General features: G+C 38.0%; 2 protein-coding genes across 2 annotated transcripts in view; one reads left to right on the top strand and one right to left on the bottom strand.

The window, feature by feature from the left end:
- Positions 1-2,467, bottom strand: part of TUT4 (terminal uridylyl transferase 4) — a 50,340-nt gene extending 47,873 nt beyond the window's left edge. The window contains exon 1 of the mRNA XM_071750125.1: positions 2,400-2,467. The gene's annotated coding sequence lies outside the window, so the exon portion shown is untranslated. The remainder of the gene's footprint in view (positions 1-2,399) is intronic.
- On the top strand, positions 718-10,318 carry GPX7 (glutathione peroxidase 7). The gene is made up of 3 exons (XM_071750133.1): positions 718-1,185; positions 8,153-8,414; positions 9,736-10,318. The coding sequence occupies exons 1-3, from the start codon at positions 859-861 to the stop codon at positions 9,897-9,899; spliced, it is 753 nt and encodes a 250-aa protein (XP_071606234.1). The 5' UTR covers positions 718-858; the 3' UTR covers positions 9,900-10,318.
- The last annotated feature ends 6,481 nt before the right edge of the window (positions 10,319-16,799 follow it).

Below are 16,799 nucleotides of genomic sequence, written 5' to 3'. Positions count from 1 at the left end.
AAATGTAATTTGCTCTTCAAAAGATAGATTTCCAATACACCTTGGATGTGCTACTTAATTTTTTTCTGTAAATCACTACATTTTTCTTTCTTTTGCCAAGAATTATCAGAGTCATAGGCATGACCAGTTTCTCAGTCCAAGAAAGAATCAGTGACCATCAAGTGCTATTATTGTTAGTGTATATATACAAATAATTTTCTTGCAGCAGGCAAATGGTACAATGGCTAATTTTTTCTTACAGACAATCCAAGAGTGGCATCAGTTTGCTGAAGCAGTGGTTTGGCTCTGTATAGCTGAAAGCTTTTTCACCAAATCAAGTTCTTGATGTGTAATGCCTCTTCCTTGCTTAAAAACCCTTTGGTAATGTGGTTTCTCCCAGATCACACTGTCAAGACCAGTGGTCTAGCCACTCAGTTGTTGCAAACCTGGTGTGTGCAGAGAAGAATTTCCTGCAGGCCTGGGTCATGGTGCTGTGTTTCACATGATACAGTGCACAGCAAATTCTGCCTTTGCTGACTGTATGCTGTGCCTCTTCACTTGCATCAGTAACCAGTAGCAACCAAGCCACTGGTATCCTTTGACATCACACCGCAATTACTGGATGCTATAGTTAGTATCATTTTAGAAAGGCACTGTCAAAATCACAGGGACTGTATCCCTCATTTTCCCAGTTCAAGCAGAGCTCTCCATCTGACCCGTGTTCCTCGGACACACGCAGCATCCCTGCTCTTGAGCCAACGAGCACTTTCATTTGTCTTGTACCCATAAAGGTCTTACTTAATATACCACTACCACCACGAAATACTCCATTTTAGAGTATCTGAACCCCTCCACAAATGCATCCTCCGGAGGTTTGCTATGGAACCCTCTGCAGCAGCCAGACTGTTGCAAAAGCTCCTCGGTTTGCAGCCTTCCCTCCTTTCCGGCAGCGCTTTTTTTCCCTCCGTGGCAGGAGGCTCGGCAGCCGGGCCGTGCAGCATGCTGGATCCGGAGGGCAGTGTGGAGCACAAACCTTCCTCTTCCTTCCCCAAAGTTTTCCTCATCCCTCTAGCCATGCTCCTTGCAATCGCCGCCCTCCTGCTCTTAGCCTTTTCCGCTACGCAGCAGAAAGAGCCTGATTTTTACACTTTCAAAGTTGTCAACATCAGGGGCAAACTAGTGTCTCTGGAGAAATACAGGGGCTCGGTAAGTCCGCACGGTGATGGGCAGCTCTAGCCCAGACTCACTAACCAGCCAGTCCTTGCATGTGTGGAAACCCACAGGGGGTGGAGAGGTTGCACATTAACTCGGTGCAGGTGGGTTCGGGCTTACGGCTCTTCCTTAACCCATCTGGAGCGCTGCCCGGATCTTCCCTTCCTTGGTACCGCTCCCTGAGTCTCTGCCGCTCCTTAAATAAAAACTTCGCAGTCGTAACCTCCCGGTGTGAGCGTGTTCGCGGCTTCTCCTTGCGCTGCCTGTAGACGTGGCAGGCAGGGAATGTCTCTGCTTGCCTTTCATTCAGCAGCTGGCTGTTAAAATTTGAAGCTCAGGAAGCCTCTACCTTTCTATAACTTAACTTTTGGAGCATATTTCTGCCTTTTAACTGCATGACCGATAGTAAATTATTTTTACCCGAATCCCAGTTCTTTTCAATATTCTGCGTTAAAAGAAGATGGGATTTCATCAGTGGCTAATGGAGTAGAACAGATTTCATAATTAGTAAAAAAGCAAGAAATGTGATAAAGTAGTTATTTTAGTATCAGTGTGTAGGGAAATTATAGCAATATCATGCCATTCCAGTTGTCTCTTTTTAGTGCACAAGAGCATGGTGAAGAAAGGTGTGTAGGCACACATAAACTTACATCTTTAAAATTTGGTTTACATATTACATTCAGGAGTTCTATGCAGATCTTCCCATTTTAAGAACTGTTTCCTTGAATGAATCCTGAATTTATTTTTTTCATTTTTAATTCGGTGTTTTTTTTTGTGGTTTGACCATCTAGGAAGATTGGTCAGGATCTGTGGAAGAACAGTGCACAGGGTGCAGCCTGCATAATGCATTAAAGCTTATAAACTCTTATAGTCACACTTACAAATTGCAGGAGCTAAAATCAACATAAAGCTCAGAAATGCCACCCTTAGCACTCCAGTGATTCATCTGTGATACACCCAGGATGTTGCCCAGAAAGGCAGGAACCACTTCTCTCTTCATTCATCCTTACTCTCCAGCTTTGTGTTTCCACAGTCCTTTCCCCCCTCCTCTGGTGCTTCACTGAGGAGCCTGAGCTCCCCAGTCCACCACAGCAAGTCACTAAAACATTGTCAGGAGGGTGGAAAGCAGGAAATGTACCTTTTCCTGAGCTCAGGAGAAAGGGATACAGGTAGACTTGGATGAAATGAGAGGTCTGACTGAATCTTACCTGGCTGAAGTCCTCATCCCCCTCCATTTGCAATTCAGATGGAACAGAAATGGTCCAGTGCACACTCAAGTATCTACATTGGAAAAACAATGAAATGCATTTACTATTAAGCAATATTTGCTTTTTTTTAAGGACTTCCTTCCAAAGGCTCTGTGGGTAAATCCTGTTACTGGGGCATGTTTTGTCTGCAGGTCATCTGCAAATGTGTTGAAATAAGCAAACAAAAAAGCTTCTGTACCTCAGGGCCAGACTCCACTTGGGAAGGAGTAAAGGGGGAACTCAGAGGAATTCCTTACAGCCACCTTGAAGAGAGCTGAGAGTGTTCATCCCATCTGGAACAAGCTGTAGAGCCTGCCCTGGTATCCCATGAACGTGCCAGGTTAGGGGTGTGTGTTGTGTCTCCAGTGGTGCTGTGATACCTCCCCATCCTCCAGGAGGGAATGGTATCCTAAGGGAGAGCTCTGGAGCCATCCCTTGGAAAAGGTAACACCATTGGTGAATGGTACTCCTTGATCTCTGCTAGGCCATATGGAATAGTTTATTCCAAAAAAAGTGATAACCAGCTTCTGCATAGAACAAAAAGATGTGAATTTAGGGAGCTTGTTAGTGTTGAGGCTTGCTACTGTTAGAGAATACATGTGCACAATTTTAAAGACAATTATAGCAATAAAACACATCCTTTTCTCTCATTTTGTTGTCAGAGCTCTGTATCAAGGTAGACAAAGGTTAATTAAAACTATTACTTTCTTAAAATAAACTCAGTCAGCAGTTAGATAAGTAATGTTCAAATGTAGCTTTATTATATTTTAAAGCTTTTAAAAATAGCAGATAAATAATATATAAGTACTATGTATGTGCTGCTGATGTTTTAAAGAAAGTGAGTCACTAATTAACCCTGGAACAAGTTTGCTAATTGCTAAACCTGATTTTAACAGCCATAAGCTTTCTGGCAGATGTAGAGAAAACATTTTCTTCAATCCTCAACTAATTTAGTTAAATAACTACTTCATCTGTAGTCAAGAAACTAACTGGGAATTGAAAAAAATGGAAAAGCTTCAAGAGTATTAAAAAATAAAGGTACTAATTCTAAAAACACAAGAGCTAAGTAGAAATAATCAGTGCAATTAATGACTTGTAGAATCTTTCTTAATATAAATTATTGTGTATATATAATTTTCTTATTAATAGAAAAGTAAGACTGATGGGTATTATTTCACTTCCCATTCAAGTACATCATGATACAAATCACAAGTACCCACCATTACATAGTAAACAAGGCATGCACTAACAATTCTGAAATAGCAAAAATGAAATTTTTTTTTCTGAAATAGATGGGCACAGACATAACTTATCCTTCACTTTAATAAAGAATAAAAAAAATTAAAAAAAAAGTGGGGGACTCCTCCCTTTTTATAGGGGCATATGAAATTATCTTGCAAGCATGCTAAGATTTGGTATATATGCTACAAAATCGAGTGTGATATTAATTACATCAACCTGAAAGCAGAGAAAGGGAGGAGTATTGCAACTGGAAAAAAGAGTACCAGAAATTAAATAGCTCAAACAGGTGTCTCTTTTTTACTGTCCTGCACAAGAAGGGCTATGAATTTTCCAGGCTGATGTTGACACATCTACCTGCCCAATGGAGAGCAGTGATGTGTGGTTGGAAAAGAATCAACAGGACTCAAATAAGATTCTGACTCATCTATCTACCTGTGTAATTCATTAAAGCTTATATTCTGTTTTATGATCTCTGTAAGGTATACTGTAAGAGGCACTATTCTTACCAGAAAGAGTCAGAATTCCCAAGCATGAGCTGTTCCTGCTGTCTTTATAGCTGTCTAGATATAATGGTACCTACCCACCACAGCTAAGTACAGTGTGCTGAGGTGTAATTAAGCAGTGTTAGTCCAATGCTTTGGAAGTCTCCAACCAGAAGTACTGTAATAACATAGAAGCATTATGCACTATAACACTGTAAGGTATCATTTTACTATTGAGAGGAATGTGAGGCACCTTGCATCACAGCTCTCAGCAATCTGGGAACATACTATTACTGAATGTGAATAAACACCGGGTATAGCTACTTAATTACCAGATGAAGTACTGATTTATTTATTTTATTCTATTTTTTTTTTCCCCCATTAAGTAACTGCTCTGAGCTGCTGCAATCTGACACCTGTGGCTGGTTCTTCCATCACTCCAGTGGAGCCAGTTAAGACAGATCTGAAAACCTAAGTCCCTACTATCTCTGCCAAAAGATTCACACAGGGTTACTTGAAGCTGACAGATTCATAAATCTGTCCAGGGTTCTTTCCCTGAAGGAGATACACTGGTGTAAACTTTAAATAAACCAAGAAATATTTTTTGCAGTGTATGTTTTTTTTAAGCAAAGGGAAGGATAGTAATAAGAGGTCAGGCACCAGCTGATAGCAGAATTCAGCTTAAATAAAGTGATTTTTCTAAGGTCCACAATGAATCATTTGCACACTAGGTGGTGTACTTCCCTTGCACACTCAGAGCCTGAAGGCAGTCAAGAGGCATATAGAGCTTAGTTTAAATCATTAATAGTCATAAGAAGTCAAAGTACAGCCTCTGTGAGAACAAAAAGAGCAACTGTTATTTATTAAAAATAAAAAATAAAGTAAAAACACAAAAATCACCACATGTAATCACTTCTTTTACCAGACACTTGAAAAATAACTTGGTAAAGATTTTTAAACAATCATTTTAAACATTCCTTATGAAATTCTAAGAAATCCTGAAAGTTTTTTTTTTATTATATGTGCCAGTTCTGCACTGTAAAGTGTGGAGTTCAGTAACAGAATGCATTTTTCTAAGGAAGAAGGAGAAGCATAATGTGTCAGCTGTTCTAAAAAATGCTGAGTGTCGTTTCCTCCAGTTTTGTGAGAGAGTGTTTGGAAGTCTGCACCAGCTGCAGCATGAGATCTCATGCCTTTCACCACCATGCAGAATAATAACTGCTTTTAAACAGATGTAAATGACAATTGGTTCTTTTTGGGGTGAATCCTTTCAGGGCTTCCTGACTTCAAAATCAAGTAAGTTAAAAATCCTCAGCTGATTTCACTAGCAAGTCATCTTTCACATCTGTTACAATTTAAACATAATACCTACAGGACCTCGTGTCCCCCAAAATTCCAACACTGAATTCTTACATTACTATTGTATTTAGGATAAAGTACCAATAGATATGGATACATTAAGGTAAATGAATATTTCTGCATCATGAGAATGCTGTCTCAAGCTACAAAAAAGTCTCTTAAAAAGCCTCTAGAATTTCATATGAAAGAACTAGATGTAACTTCAACTTTTAGTGGTACAACTCTTTACTTCAGTCACACTAAGCTACAGTTATCACTACACATGGTAAATACATATTATTTGAAAAGAACTGAACTTCTAATAGTTATTTTTAAGTCCAGTATGTAAGCCCTATTTGAAATGCTGACTGCCTGCAACAGGAACACATCATAAAACTGTTAACTCTTCTCTGAAAAAAAAAACCCCAACGATTATACACCATAACTTCGGGTGTTTTAGGAGACTGAATTTAAAATTGAATTAAAATGAATTGTAAATTTTGTCTGAATAAATGTGATGCTTTGGAAGTTAGCTAGATGGCTCCAGATCGTATTTCATAAGCAGACGTGGAGGGATTGCTTAGACTTCATTCTGCTGACCACAAAGAAGATCACATTAACTTGTGCTTTATAGGATTACCTGACATAAGAGAATGAGACCTGGAGTCAGGATTTTTTTACTTCCTTTCCTATTTTTTTTTTTTTTACTTCCTTTCCAGCTATTTGCTGTGCAATGTGATCAGGTCAATTCATGTGTCCACAAAGAAGATCACATTAACTTGTGCTTTATAGGATTACCTGACATAAGAGAATGAGACCTGGAGTCAGGATTTTTTTACTTCCTTTCCTATTTTTTTTTTTTTTACTTCCTTTCCAGCTATTTGCTGTGCAATGTGATCAGGTCAATTCATGTGTCCAAGCTTCAGGCTTTCCTCTTGCAGCATTGAACCCTTCAGCACTGGTGTCTCACTGACAGTGATGGAACCAGCATGACAGCTGCTGTGAAACATTCCAACTCTTGCAGAAAGATCCCATGTAAATCCCATGCTCCTGCTGCTGCACGAGCACTGGGGAATGTGTTGGATAGTTTGATTGAATGAAAACTGGTTTTGCAATTTGAGAATGAATGACCAGCTTCTGGACTGATGTATAATCTGTAGAAACCCAGCTGGGCTAGTGTGAAACAGGTAGAATTTTAGTTCACAAATCATTATGCTTTTTCTGCACTAGGCCTGGTTTTAGTCTAGGTGGGGAGAAACACTTTCAGTATTGTAATATTTATATTGCCTTACAACTCTTACAAATTGGCCTAAAAAAGGTATAGGTTGTAGTTAAGAGAATCACAGATTCACAGAATGTTAGGGGTTGGAAGGGACCTCAAGAGATCACTGAGTCCAATGCCAGGGCAGGATCACCCAGTGTAGGTCACACATCACTGTAGAGTGCATAGTGTTATTTTTATTAATAAAATAGTATTGGATCTAAAAGATATTTAAAAGATATCTAAAAGATCCAGCTTTAACTGACTCTCATGAAAATACGAGAATAAACTCAATTTATGTAGAATGGGTGGCAACTGAGACAAAATTTGTAAGAATAATAAAAACCTTAAGCCTATGAATAAATTCTAAAGTTATCGAAGGACAAACTAACTTAAAGCCCAAATGAAATCTCTACAAGGCCTTGATAAGCAGTGTCATATGAACTGTGTAATATGTGTCAGTCTGTGTCATTTCATTTCCCCAACAAATTTTTGGCAGGATCTGTTCCACCATGTACTCTCTTTCCACATGGCTCCATTTTCCTGGAGTGGTCATTTGTGTTTGGCATCTTCCTCTCTGCTGGATCTGCACAGGCAGATACATGCCTGGTGGGAATGTCTGAATGACATAATGCACACAATGTCAAAAATTATCAGCAACAGGAATTTAAAGAATACCAAGCAGAGTCTTCTTAAAATCTCTAATTGAGGCAGTGTATCTTCATGCAAAAAACTGCTGTCATTTTTGTCACCATTACTGTAGAAATGGTGGGAAATTTTACAGTGCTTACTTACAAAATACTGTAATTGCTTCCATGAACTTACAGGTCAAGACATCTTGCCCTGGTAAATGGATCAGCCAGTTCTGAATGAATACTAAATTCTGTACAAGAAAAGATGCTGCAGAACAGATACTTCACAATAAATAAACTACCAAAATTAAATTAATTTTCAAGTTTATTTCATGCAACTTGGTATATCTTAGCTGGATGGTCATTTCTTAAATATGCTTAGAAACTAACCAAAAGGCAGAATGGAGAAAAGTAGATTTTCTGTAAACTGAGAACTAGGATTCCTTAGCTATTTATTTGTTATAGAATGTTAGAGAGGCTTGGAGAATGTTGGAGAATATCCCTGAATATTCTCCAGCATTCTCCAAGCCTCTCTAACATTCTACAACATTTATTGATTTAGCTTCATGGCTGCCAAATGGGAATACATAAAACAAATATTAAATCTTCCTATTGTGAACAGAACTCAATGTAGTTTCAAACATAAGTGTCCAGTCACAGTTCTCTAGAAATTCTCATTTTTTGAAAATAATCCACATCCCAGCCTGCCTGTTGGAAAACTGACCTGCAGCATGGTTTTTAATCTCCCTTGTTCTTCAGGTGTCCCTGGTTGTCAACGTTGCCAGTGAGTGTGGGTATACAGACAGCCACTACAAGGCCTTGCAGCAGTTACAGAGAGACCTGGGTCCCTACCATTTCAATGTCCTGGCCTTCCCCTGCAATCAGTTTGGGCAGCAAGAACCAGACAGCAACAAAGAAATTGAAAGTTTTGCACGGAAAACTTACGGTGCCTCTTTTCCCATGTTCAGCAAAATTACAGTCAGTGGAGCTGGTGCAATTCCTGCCTACAAGTACTTAATTGGTGAGTGATTTGGAATTGTTTGCTCTGTGTAGAATTCCTCTGAGACAAGAAAAGGTATCTTATTATTAACTTCACAGAATCATAGAGCAGAATTGTCAAGCTCAAAGAGGTCATGTAGTCCATCCTCCCATACAAGGCAGGATTTCTGTCTGTGTCACCCCTGACTGCTTTGTCTAAGCTTCTAAAAAGATCTCCAGGGATGAAGATTCTATGACAACAGATGCCCTATAACAGCTCCCCTAACAAATATCTACACAGAATGCAGGTCTTGAAATACTCTCCTGTATGCATACAACACCTGATCTTTCTTTTTCCACTTTGCAGTCTCATAAATGCTTCTCTTGTGACACAACTGCTGCAGGTTGAACTTGTAAGATTCATCTCAAGAGCTGTAGGCTAAGTGGAAGCAAAGAACCACCATAATTTAATTCAGCAATCAAAAAGTGAAACTGGGCATGAAGAGATGTCCCTGAATACTCCCTTCTTCCTCACCAAGCATTGGAATAGCTCTATTTTACAGTTCCTCCACTTCTAACCTGCTTTATAGCTAGAACTGGCACCTGAGGAGGGTTCTTAGCAGACAGCTAACAAGATACACTGTAAAGCAGGATATTCTCTGTCAAGGCATTACTTTTTCTCCCAAGGCACTACTTTTCTTGCTAACTGCCAGCTAAATGCCAAACCAAGCCTTTGTCCAATGTGAAGGAAGTGTCTTCCAGCAATGATACCTAATAAAGCCTAATATGACAAAAGTACCACTTGAGCTGCATTCTGCAAGGACCACATTGCTGCTGCTTCTCTCCATCACCACAGTGTTCTCCAACATGCCACTGAACTGAAAGGGGTGTTGGTGGCATTACTTTTGGCTACCCCAAGCACACCTTCTTCCAGGTGTCTGTAATGGATCTTCCAGTTGGCCAAACTTCACTCTCATCCTCTTCACATCCTTCCATTCCTGATTTGCCCAGTGGCATTACTACTGCAGACATCTCACAGGAAACTTGCAAAATCTTTGTTTCCCTGTTGGTCCACATGCAAAGGGAGGCATATCTGTGCAGCACAATTACAAGCTAATGAGCAGTGTAGGTCTGGCTGTGTCTTGATGATTACTTTAAAGTACCTTCTGATTCCTGATGAGATTCCAACAGCTGACCAATGGCAAAAGATGCTGATTTGTCTGTAGCATCAGTACTTGAGAGGGTCATCATCAAATTGACATGAACAAATGTTAGGAACTGGGTAATGTGATCTTCTCTTGTAAGTTTCCTTTTTTCTCTTTTCCTTTTCTGTTTTTTTGTTTGTTTGTTTGTTTTTTCTGTAGAATCTACAGGAGAAGAGCCAACCTGGAACTTCTGGAAGTATCTGGTGGACCCCAATGGGAAAGTAGTAAAGGCCTGGGACTCTACTGTCTCTGTTGAAGAAATAAGACCTCACGTTACAGAACTTGTAAGGAAAATCATCCTGAAGAAGAAAGATGAATTATGACTTTCACAAATTCCAGCATGCCAATTACATCTTTACTGAGAATTAAAGCTGGAATTTGTCTTTTCACATTCCAACAGAGAGTATATGGAGAAGGGAAATGATGACCAATAGAATCTATATTCATGATCCTAAGGATGTAGAAAAAAGCAAGTTTCCACAGTCAAAGTATTTTAAATCTTTTCTCCAACTGAAATCAATTTGACCTTTTTTTGGAAAGTAGAACTCGTCAGTAATTGTTTCTTTCCCAATTCAAATTAATTGTTTTGCCACTACATGAAGTCAGTGCATGTGCCTGTAGGAAGAAGGCTCAGACTAACAAGAATTTCCTGACTTGGATCTCACTGACATCTACAATTCTGTTGTCACATTTTGATCTTGAAGTAAATGAAAAAATAAAGAATAAAAAGTGCATGACTGAATTAAGACGTGCTAGCAAGAGGGCCAAAACACATCCCTTCAGACTAAGCAGACTTAAATAGTTACATGTGCTTCTAGTTGCCACGACCAAATACATTTAATTTAAGCTGCCTAAAAAGTCATTTAAGAATGGCATGGGCATAAGACATCTATAAAACTTAAAGAAATGTGAAGACAAAGTCTCTGTAAAAATTCTCCAAAAGCTTTGAGAAGAATTTCTACATTTTTTTTCACACAGTAAAGATTTTCAGACAATATTTAAATTGCCATTTAAACATCTTTAGGACCAGAGCCTAGAGAAATGTCTATTTCTTTCTTCTATTAGAAAGATAGAAATTAGAAGAATTCCTTAGAAGAATTACTCCTGCCTCATACAGTTGATGTTAAATTTAATTTCCAATTGTAACATTCTGCAAAAACAAACATTTGAGAGTCAACATTTTTCCACTGAAATAATTTTTGAGATATGTAACTGTTGCATAATGTTACATTGTTTAATATCAAATTAATGTTACAAGTTTGATGGCTCCTTTTTCAAATGTAGCAATCAGCCTTGGGCCCAGAATTCAGACTACAGAACTTCTTAAACTAAAATAGTTCACTAACAACTACAGCTTCATTGTTCTTTGACAGAAACCCTTTAAAAATCTGGTCAGTAAGAACTCTTTTTATCTCAGTAAAAACATGATGTACAGGTCCCTGCTTTTAACCCTGAGATGCTTTAAAACAGTAGTCTTGTCCATTTGCAGTACTATTGATGAGTGAAAGCTTTAAAGCTTTTTTTTTTTTTTTTTCTTTTTTTTTCCCTTTGGCTTCATAATGCCTTTAAAAGCAGCACAAACAATATCTGGCCATACAGTTGTTGGTCCCCAAGTGTACAAATAAGCCTTAACAGACTTTACCATGATAAGTACTTTTTCCAATTTGCCACTGCCATTACAGCACTTCAGTGTCCAGACAGGCTCTACTTGAAACCAAGGGCAAGTATTATGGCAAGTTCTGCACTGGCTTGCAGAACAAGAGTACTGAAGAACTTCAAATTTTGCAGAATATTGCAAATTTTAAGAAAACTGCAAATAGAAGGGTTGATCCTAGAGTACATTGCAGTTCCCATGCTTGAACAGCTGCTCTCTCCTAAGGTCTTGGAGTCATTCTGTGGACTGGTCTAAGGAAGGATGATCTAGAAGTACTCCAGGATATGCACAAAAACTTTGCAGGGCAGATTGTGAATCACTCTAAAGCAATAATTATTAAGGATATCACACAGAAATGAAAACAATTCCCATCTGATACTGTGCTGGGACAGAAAACCCAGCTACTAGAAAGGCCTTTTGTCACTCTATAGGCTGTTCCTCTTTTCTCTGTCTCTTGACTCTAATGCAATGCCCTGGCACACTGATAGCAAGTGCTGCAGAACCTAAGATGCTCTCCTTAGAAAGTATTTTTCTGATTTTTAACTGAAGCCCAGATCAGCCCAGATCATGCTTTGAAAGACATCATAAGCCCTCTCTGTTTCACTGTTGGGTGTCCAGCTTCAAACAGAGCTCTGGCTTTACATAGATATCATCTTGTATTCTCTAGTAGACAAGTTCTAGAAGTCCAAAGAGATATAAATGGCAGTGATCAGTTGGAAAGGGTTCACACTATGAATAAATATTGCTTGTGCTGCATTTAAAGGCATTACAAAGAGAAAAAGAAAAAAAAGAAAAAGCAAACAAAAAAAAAACCAAACCAAAACAAAACAAAACAAAAACAAAAACAAAAAAAAACCAAAAAAAACAAAAGCAAAAAACCCCCAAGCCTTTCCCTTGTCAATAGTACTGCAATTGGATGAGTTTAGATTCTTCTAAAAGTATCCTGGGGTTAGGAGCAGAGGACTTGTACATTGTGTTTTTGTTGAGATAAAAAGAGTTCTTCCTGACAAGATTTTCAAAGGGTTTCTGTCAATGAACAATGAGGCTGTAGTTGCTATTGTTATTATTTTAGTGTGAGCTAAGAAGCTCTGCAATCTGAAGTCTGAACAAATGTCTGATTGCTATGAATAGCTTAATACTGCTGTTAAAAGTGGTCTTCTTACCAGTTTGGCAATTCAAAGGCAACTGAGGTAAGTACTACATATTAAAGCTTAAAAATAATAACAAATTTGATCAGGCACATGATTTTAAGCACATAACTTCCCTCTCTGAAGTTAAGAGAAACATTTTTATGATCAAATTAAATATGTAGCATGTATTCCATCCTTAGTTGCACTCGAATCAGTCTGTGGAACAAATGGTGTCTTAATAAAAGTTACAGAGTACAAGTAAATATTCTCAGCTGTAGATTAATACATATCTAGTTATGCTGTAAGTACTTCATTACTTCCTGCTCAGAAAAATTGCAAAGCAAATTGCACTGGGTTGAACTTGTCTGTGGAGACTCCATAGAGGGTCTGCAGACATCAGAAATTACTTTTTTGGCTCATGACTTCCAACGCTGTTTTAATCTAACAGAGATCTTCTCTACAGCAAGTCCCTAGATCTGTAAAACAGCTCTGAATATATAACATAAGAATATTTTCCTTGCAGGTTGTCTACTTTCCAGACAAAAAAAAAAAAAAAAAAGAGTGCATTAACAGATGAGCACACTTCTGCATGGAGAGTGATTATCTTGACCTTTTACAGTTTGCAAGATTGAAGGTGTCAACTCTGGGCATGTTGATTTAAACAGTAAACTAAGCACATGGTTGTAAGGAGTCATGTGCCCCTGTGGGCGCATTACTTAAATAATTTTAAAGCCTAGCTACAATTTTTAAAAAAATTAGACAGGACACTTTCAGTCTTTCAAAATCCTGTTACATAAAGAATGCAAAATCTCTGTTTTGAAATGGAGTATGTTATACTGAAATAGTGCAATTGAATGGAGTCATAGAGAGGGGTTTAAGCCCCCTCCTTTTTTTTTGGACCTTGAGAACAAAACCAATAGCCACCTCTAGTATTTTAGGGATATGCTAGGAACATTTTACTCAACTTTCTTCTGTGCTTCTGCTCTGAAACCTCAGTAGCAAACCAGACACAATATCTCTCTACTTGATAGTACCCCATCTCTAATTTCAAGCACACCAGCATCTGGTTCAATAAATAACTGACCATAGCCAGTGCTTTCAGAAGACCAGGCATCCCTTTGATTAAGAAAAAAATAAATAAATTATGCTACCTTCAATTATTGGATCAGCCAAATACGTCCTATACACACGTAAATTTGTGCTGCAGAGACCCAAATGAAATTTAACAAGCTCGCCTCTGACTCATTCACAGAAAGAGTTGAGCAAGCAGAGATATCAGGTATTCTCTGTGACATGATTAACAGAGCCTGGAATAAAACCAACACTGACAAAACACAAAGGAGTTTACAAACCCTTTGATGAATGAGATACTGAAAGCACCAAGAGACCTGAGAACTAATTTTGAAGCATATTAAAGCTCCACAGCAGAGAAATGCAGAGAGCAGAAGGAAATAACTGAACTGTCCCTGAACATCCCAGAGAAGTGGTTCTCTGATCTCAGCCTACACACCTACCTCATCTACCCAGCCAGCTCACAGTGTTGGAGGTGAAACAACAAAACTCAGCTACATCTTTTATGTCAACCCTGTAGCAACCAGGCACAGGCAGCAGTGGGGGCCTGGTTAGTGATAGTGCCTGACCTTTTCCAGCAGTCTCTACACAGGAGCTGGAGTCAGCTCTGAGTAACTTTTCATTCTTAGCCCAGAAAACCAGATCCAAGCTGTCCATCCACAGGTCAAAGAGATAAGGCATGTGGATTTACCTCAAAGTTTTTCATGATACCTGCTCAAAGAAGAAGATCTAAACTAATTCCAGAAAATGAGGACAGTTGAAGAATTGTTGCATTTTAGGTAAGCAGACTTGTATTTGGGAAAGTAAGCAGAGACATAAAAGGTTTTGAGGTGGTTCTGCTGATGTAGATGCTTCTCCTCCAATCAAACAGAAGTAACAGCAGCCACTGAGTCAGGAACAGATTCTTTCCAAAGCACTGACTGATGGAACAAAGACAGTAAAAGGAAATAACAGTATTCTAGCATGATAGAAATCATTGAAATACAATTGAGGAACAAACTTCTGTAGCATCTAATCTATGATTGCAGTCCTGTGGAACACTTCCCCATCAGACAGAAATTACAGAAATCCTACCTTCAGGGAGCTGTATTTTTACTTTCCTAAGAAGCAGTAAGAAAGCTATTATTGTATTGTACAAAACAATAATCTGCCTTTCTTTTTGTCCTCCTTTCCTTAAAGGCATTGTTGTTTCATCATAATTAGTGTCAACATTTGAATTATATGATAAACCATTATATTTTTATTTAGCAAGCAAGTAAATCTGATAGTGATAAATAAAGAACAGCTGCTGAGGAAAATGTCCACATCCCAGACTTCAGTCATCCTTCAAAAAAGGGCACCATAGTCAAACTATTCTTTTAATCAAAGAGCTTGCTGAATTCCCTCTTTATATTATAAATCAGCTTCTCTAACCCTTAATTCAGAGTCTCACCACTCATTCTGATTAGTCATTATTTCTGTATTCAAAATACTAATTATTTTATTACTGGTACTTTACTGTCCTCTGGAGAGATCACTAACCACTAGAGATATGGAGGGAAATGTCTTCCTGTCATATAAGCATTTTACATTTGAAATCTCTTCCAGATGCAGACCAAATATAAATAAGTTTTCAAGCAAAAGTAACTCCCAAGCTATCAGTTTAGTTAAGCTGAAACATTTTGTTTGTATATAATTGACAATAAATGTTTGAAAGCTAATATTTTCAAACTTGAAAATATAAGTAAACCATGAAAAGTTAAAATAATTGAAAACCAAGAAATAAAATCTAAGTATCAAATTTTGATTTTAAGACTTAAAAACTGATAGTGTGAAAATCGTCAAAACAGGTACTTTTCTGCAAGTTTCAGTTTAGGGAACAGTTTGGTTAAAAAACAATTGACAGTTCCTAGTAGCAAAATATTCTTTTGACAGTCTTGCCAGCTCAGGAGGCTGCACATAGCTATACTGAAGTAAACAGGAATAAGGCATTGAGTAAGACTGCAAGATCAAGACTCTGAACTATATGAATAATTTAGTCTTATTGAATGCTGGGAGTTGCAGGACACCCATCCTAATTGTTAACTGTATGCACAGTAAATGTCTTTGTCAAGCCCAAGGCTAAGGAAGTGAAGCAGGAATTCATCAAAAGTTTTAGAAAGCCAAAACATTTTAAAGAGGTGACTTAAAAGTAATGTAATGTGACTACTTCATGCAATAAACAGGTAAGCAATATAATATGAATAACTTTACTAGAAAAAAAATTGTAATACATACTGGGGTTTTTTTGGATTTAAGAAGTTAACAGGACATTAGTAGACAGCCAGCTGATTAAGGAGAAACTTTTCTTGAGTTTCAGCTGTGAAGTTTTATTCAATGAAGAGATATCATTGCATGTGCAGATGGGAAGGTCAAGGTGAAGAATTTCAATACCAGAAGAAGATCACAGAGCAGAGGCATTCTTTTGTTATCATTTACTAATAAAAATCAGTATTACTGTGAGTATGGCAAGTGGATGTATAATAATTTGTCATCTAACAGGAAATTGCTTTGGCTGTGACTACTTACCTGGTGTCATTTATTTCTCTGCCAATTCTGTCAATTTAAAATGTTCATTGCATTTCAAGCCTTTTATCTCTAACCACTTCTTTTGATTCTTTTCCTCATGCCTCTGACACAACTTAAGTTGAAAGCCTCACTCTAAGAAGTATCACCATACCTATTAAAATGTATTCTTAAAACATCTGTTATTAGGTCAGAATACAAAACTTTAAAGTAGGAAAAGGGGTTCACTGGAAGGTCTTATAGCCTGAAGCCACTTCTACTTTCTCTTCTGGTTTAGTCCACAGATTTAGTTGATTTTCTTCCTTTCACTACTACGACAACAGAGGATTAAAAAAAAGATATTTAGGATGCTTCTCTTGTCAGTGTTGGAATAGTATCATTCCAGTTTAGTTCCAGGAGGAGTGGTAATCAGATTTTAGCACAATGGACAACTCTTACCTGATAGCATCATTCTGACTTGGCTCTCAAACAATGCTTTTGTGTCATGAACCTCAGGAGATGAGCTTCACCTTCCTCTTCTGTTTCTGCTAGAAAAAAAGCATTCCACTGATGTAGATGAAAATCAGTTGGCAGGGATCAAGGTTAAACAATTTCTCATGAGTCTGTCCTAAGATGTTCCTCCTTCAATTCTGTACCAGACACACAAGCTCTGTAACTGCTACTGCTAACAGCACCAATGAACAAAAATGACCTGAATTTACTGTGAATTCCAGTCTTACAGGGAATACCTGGCTTTGTTTATTTCATACCTTCCAAAACATAATTTCTAAGCACTTTAATCTTTACTATAAATCCCCATGGAGAATCCTTGTTCAAAATAATTT

Source organism: Heliangelus exortis, chromosome 8 (assembly GCF_036169615.1).
Source record: "Heliangelus exortis chromosome 8, bHelExo1.hap1, whole genome shotgun sequence".
Taxonomy (NCBI): domain Eukaryota; kingdom Metazoa; phylum Chordata; class Aves; order Apodiformes; family Trochilidae; genus Heliangelus; species Heliangelus exortis.
Note: the sequence above shows the minus strand (reverse complement) of the source record. Positions and strands in the feature narration are given on the sequence as shown.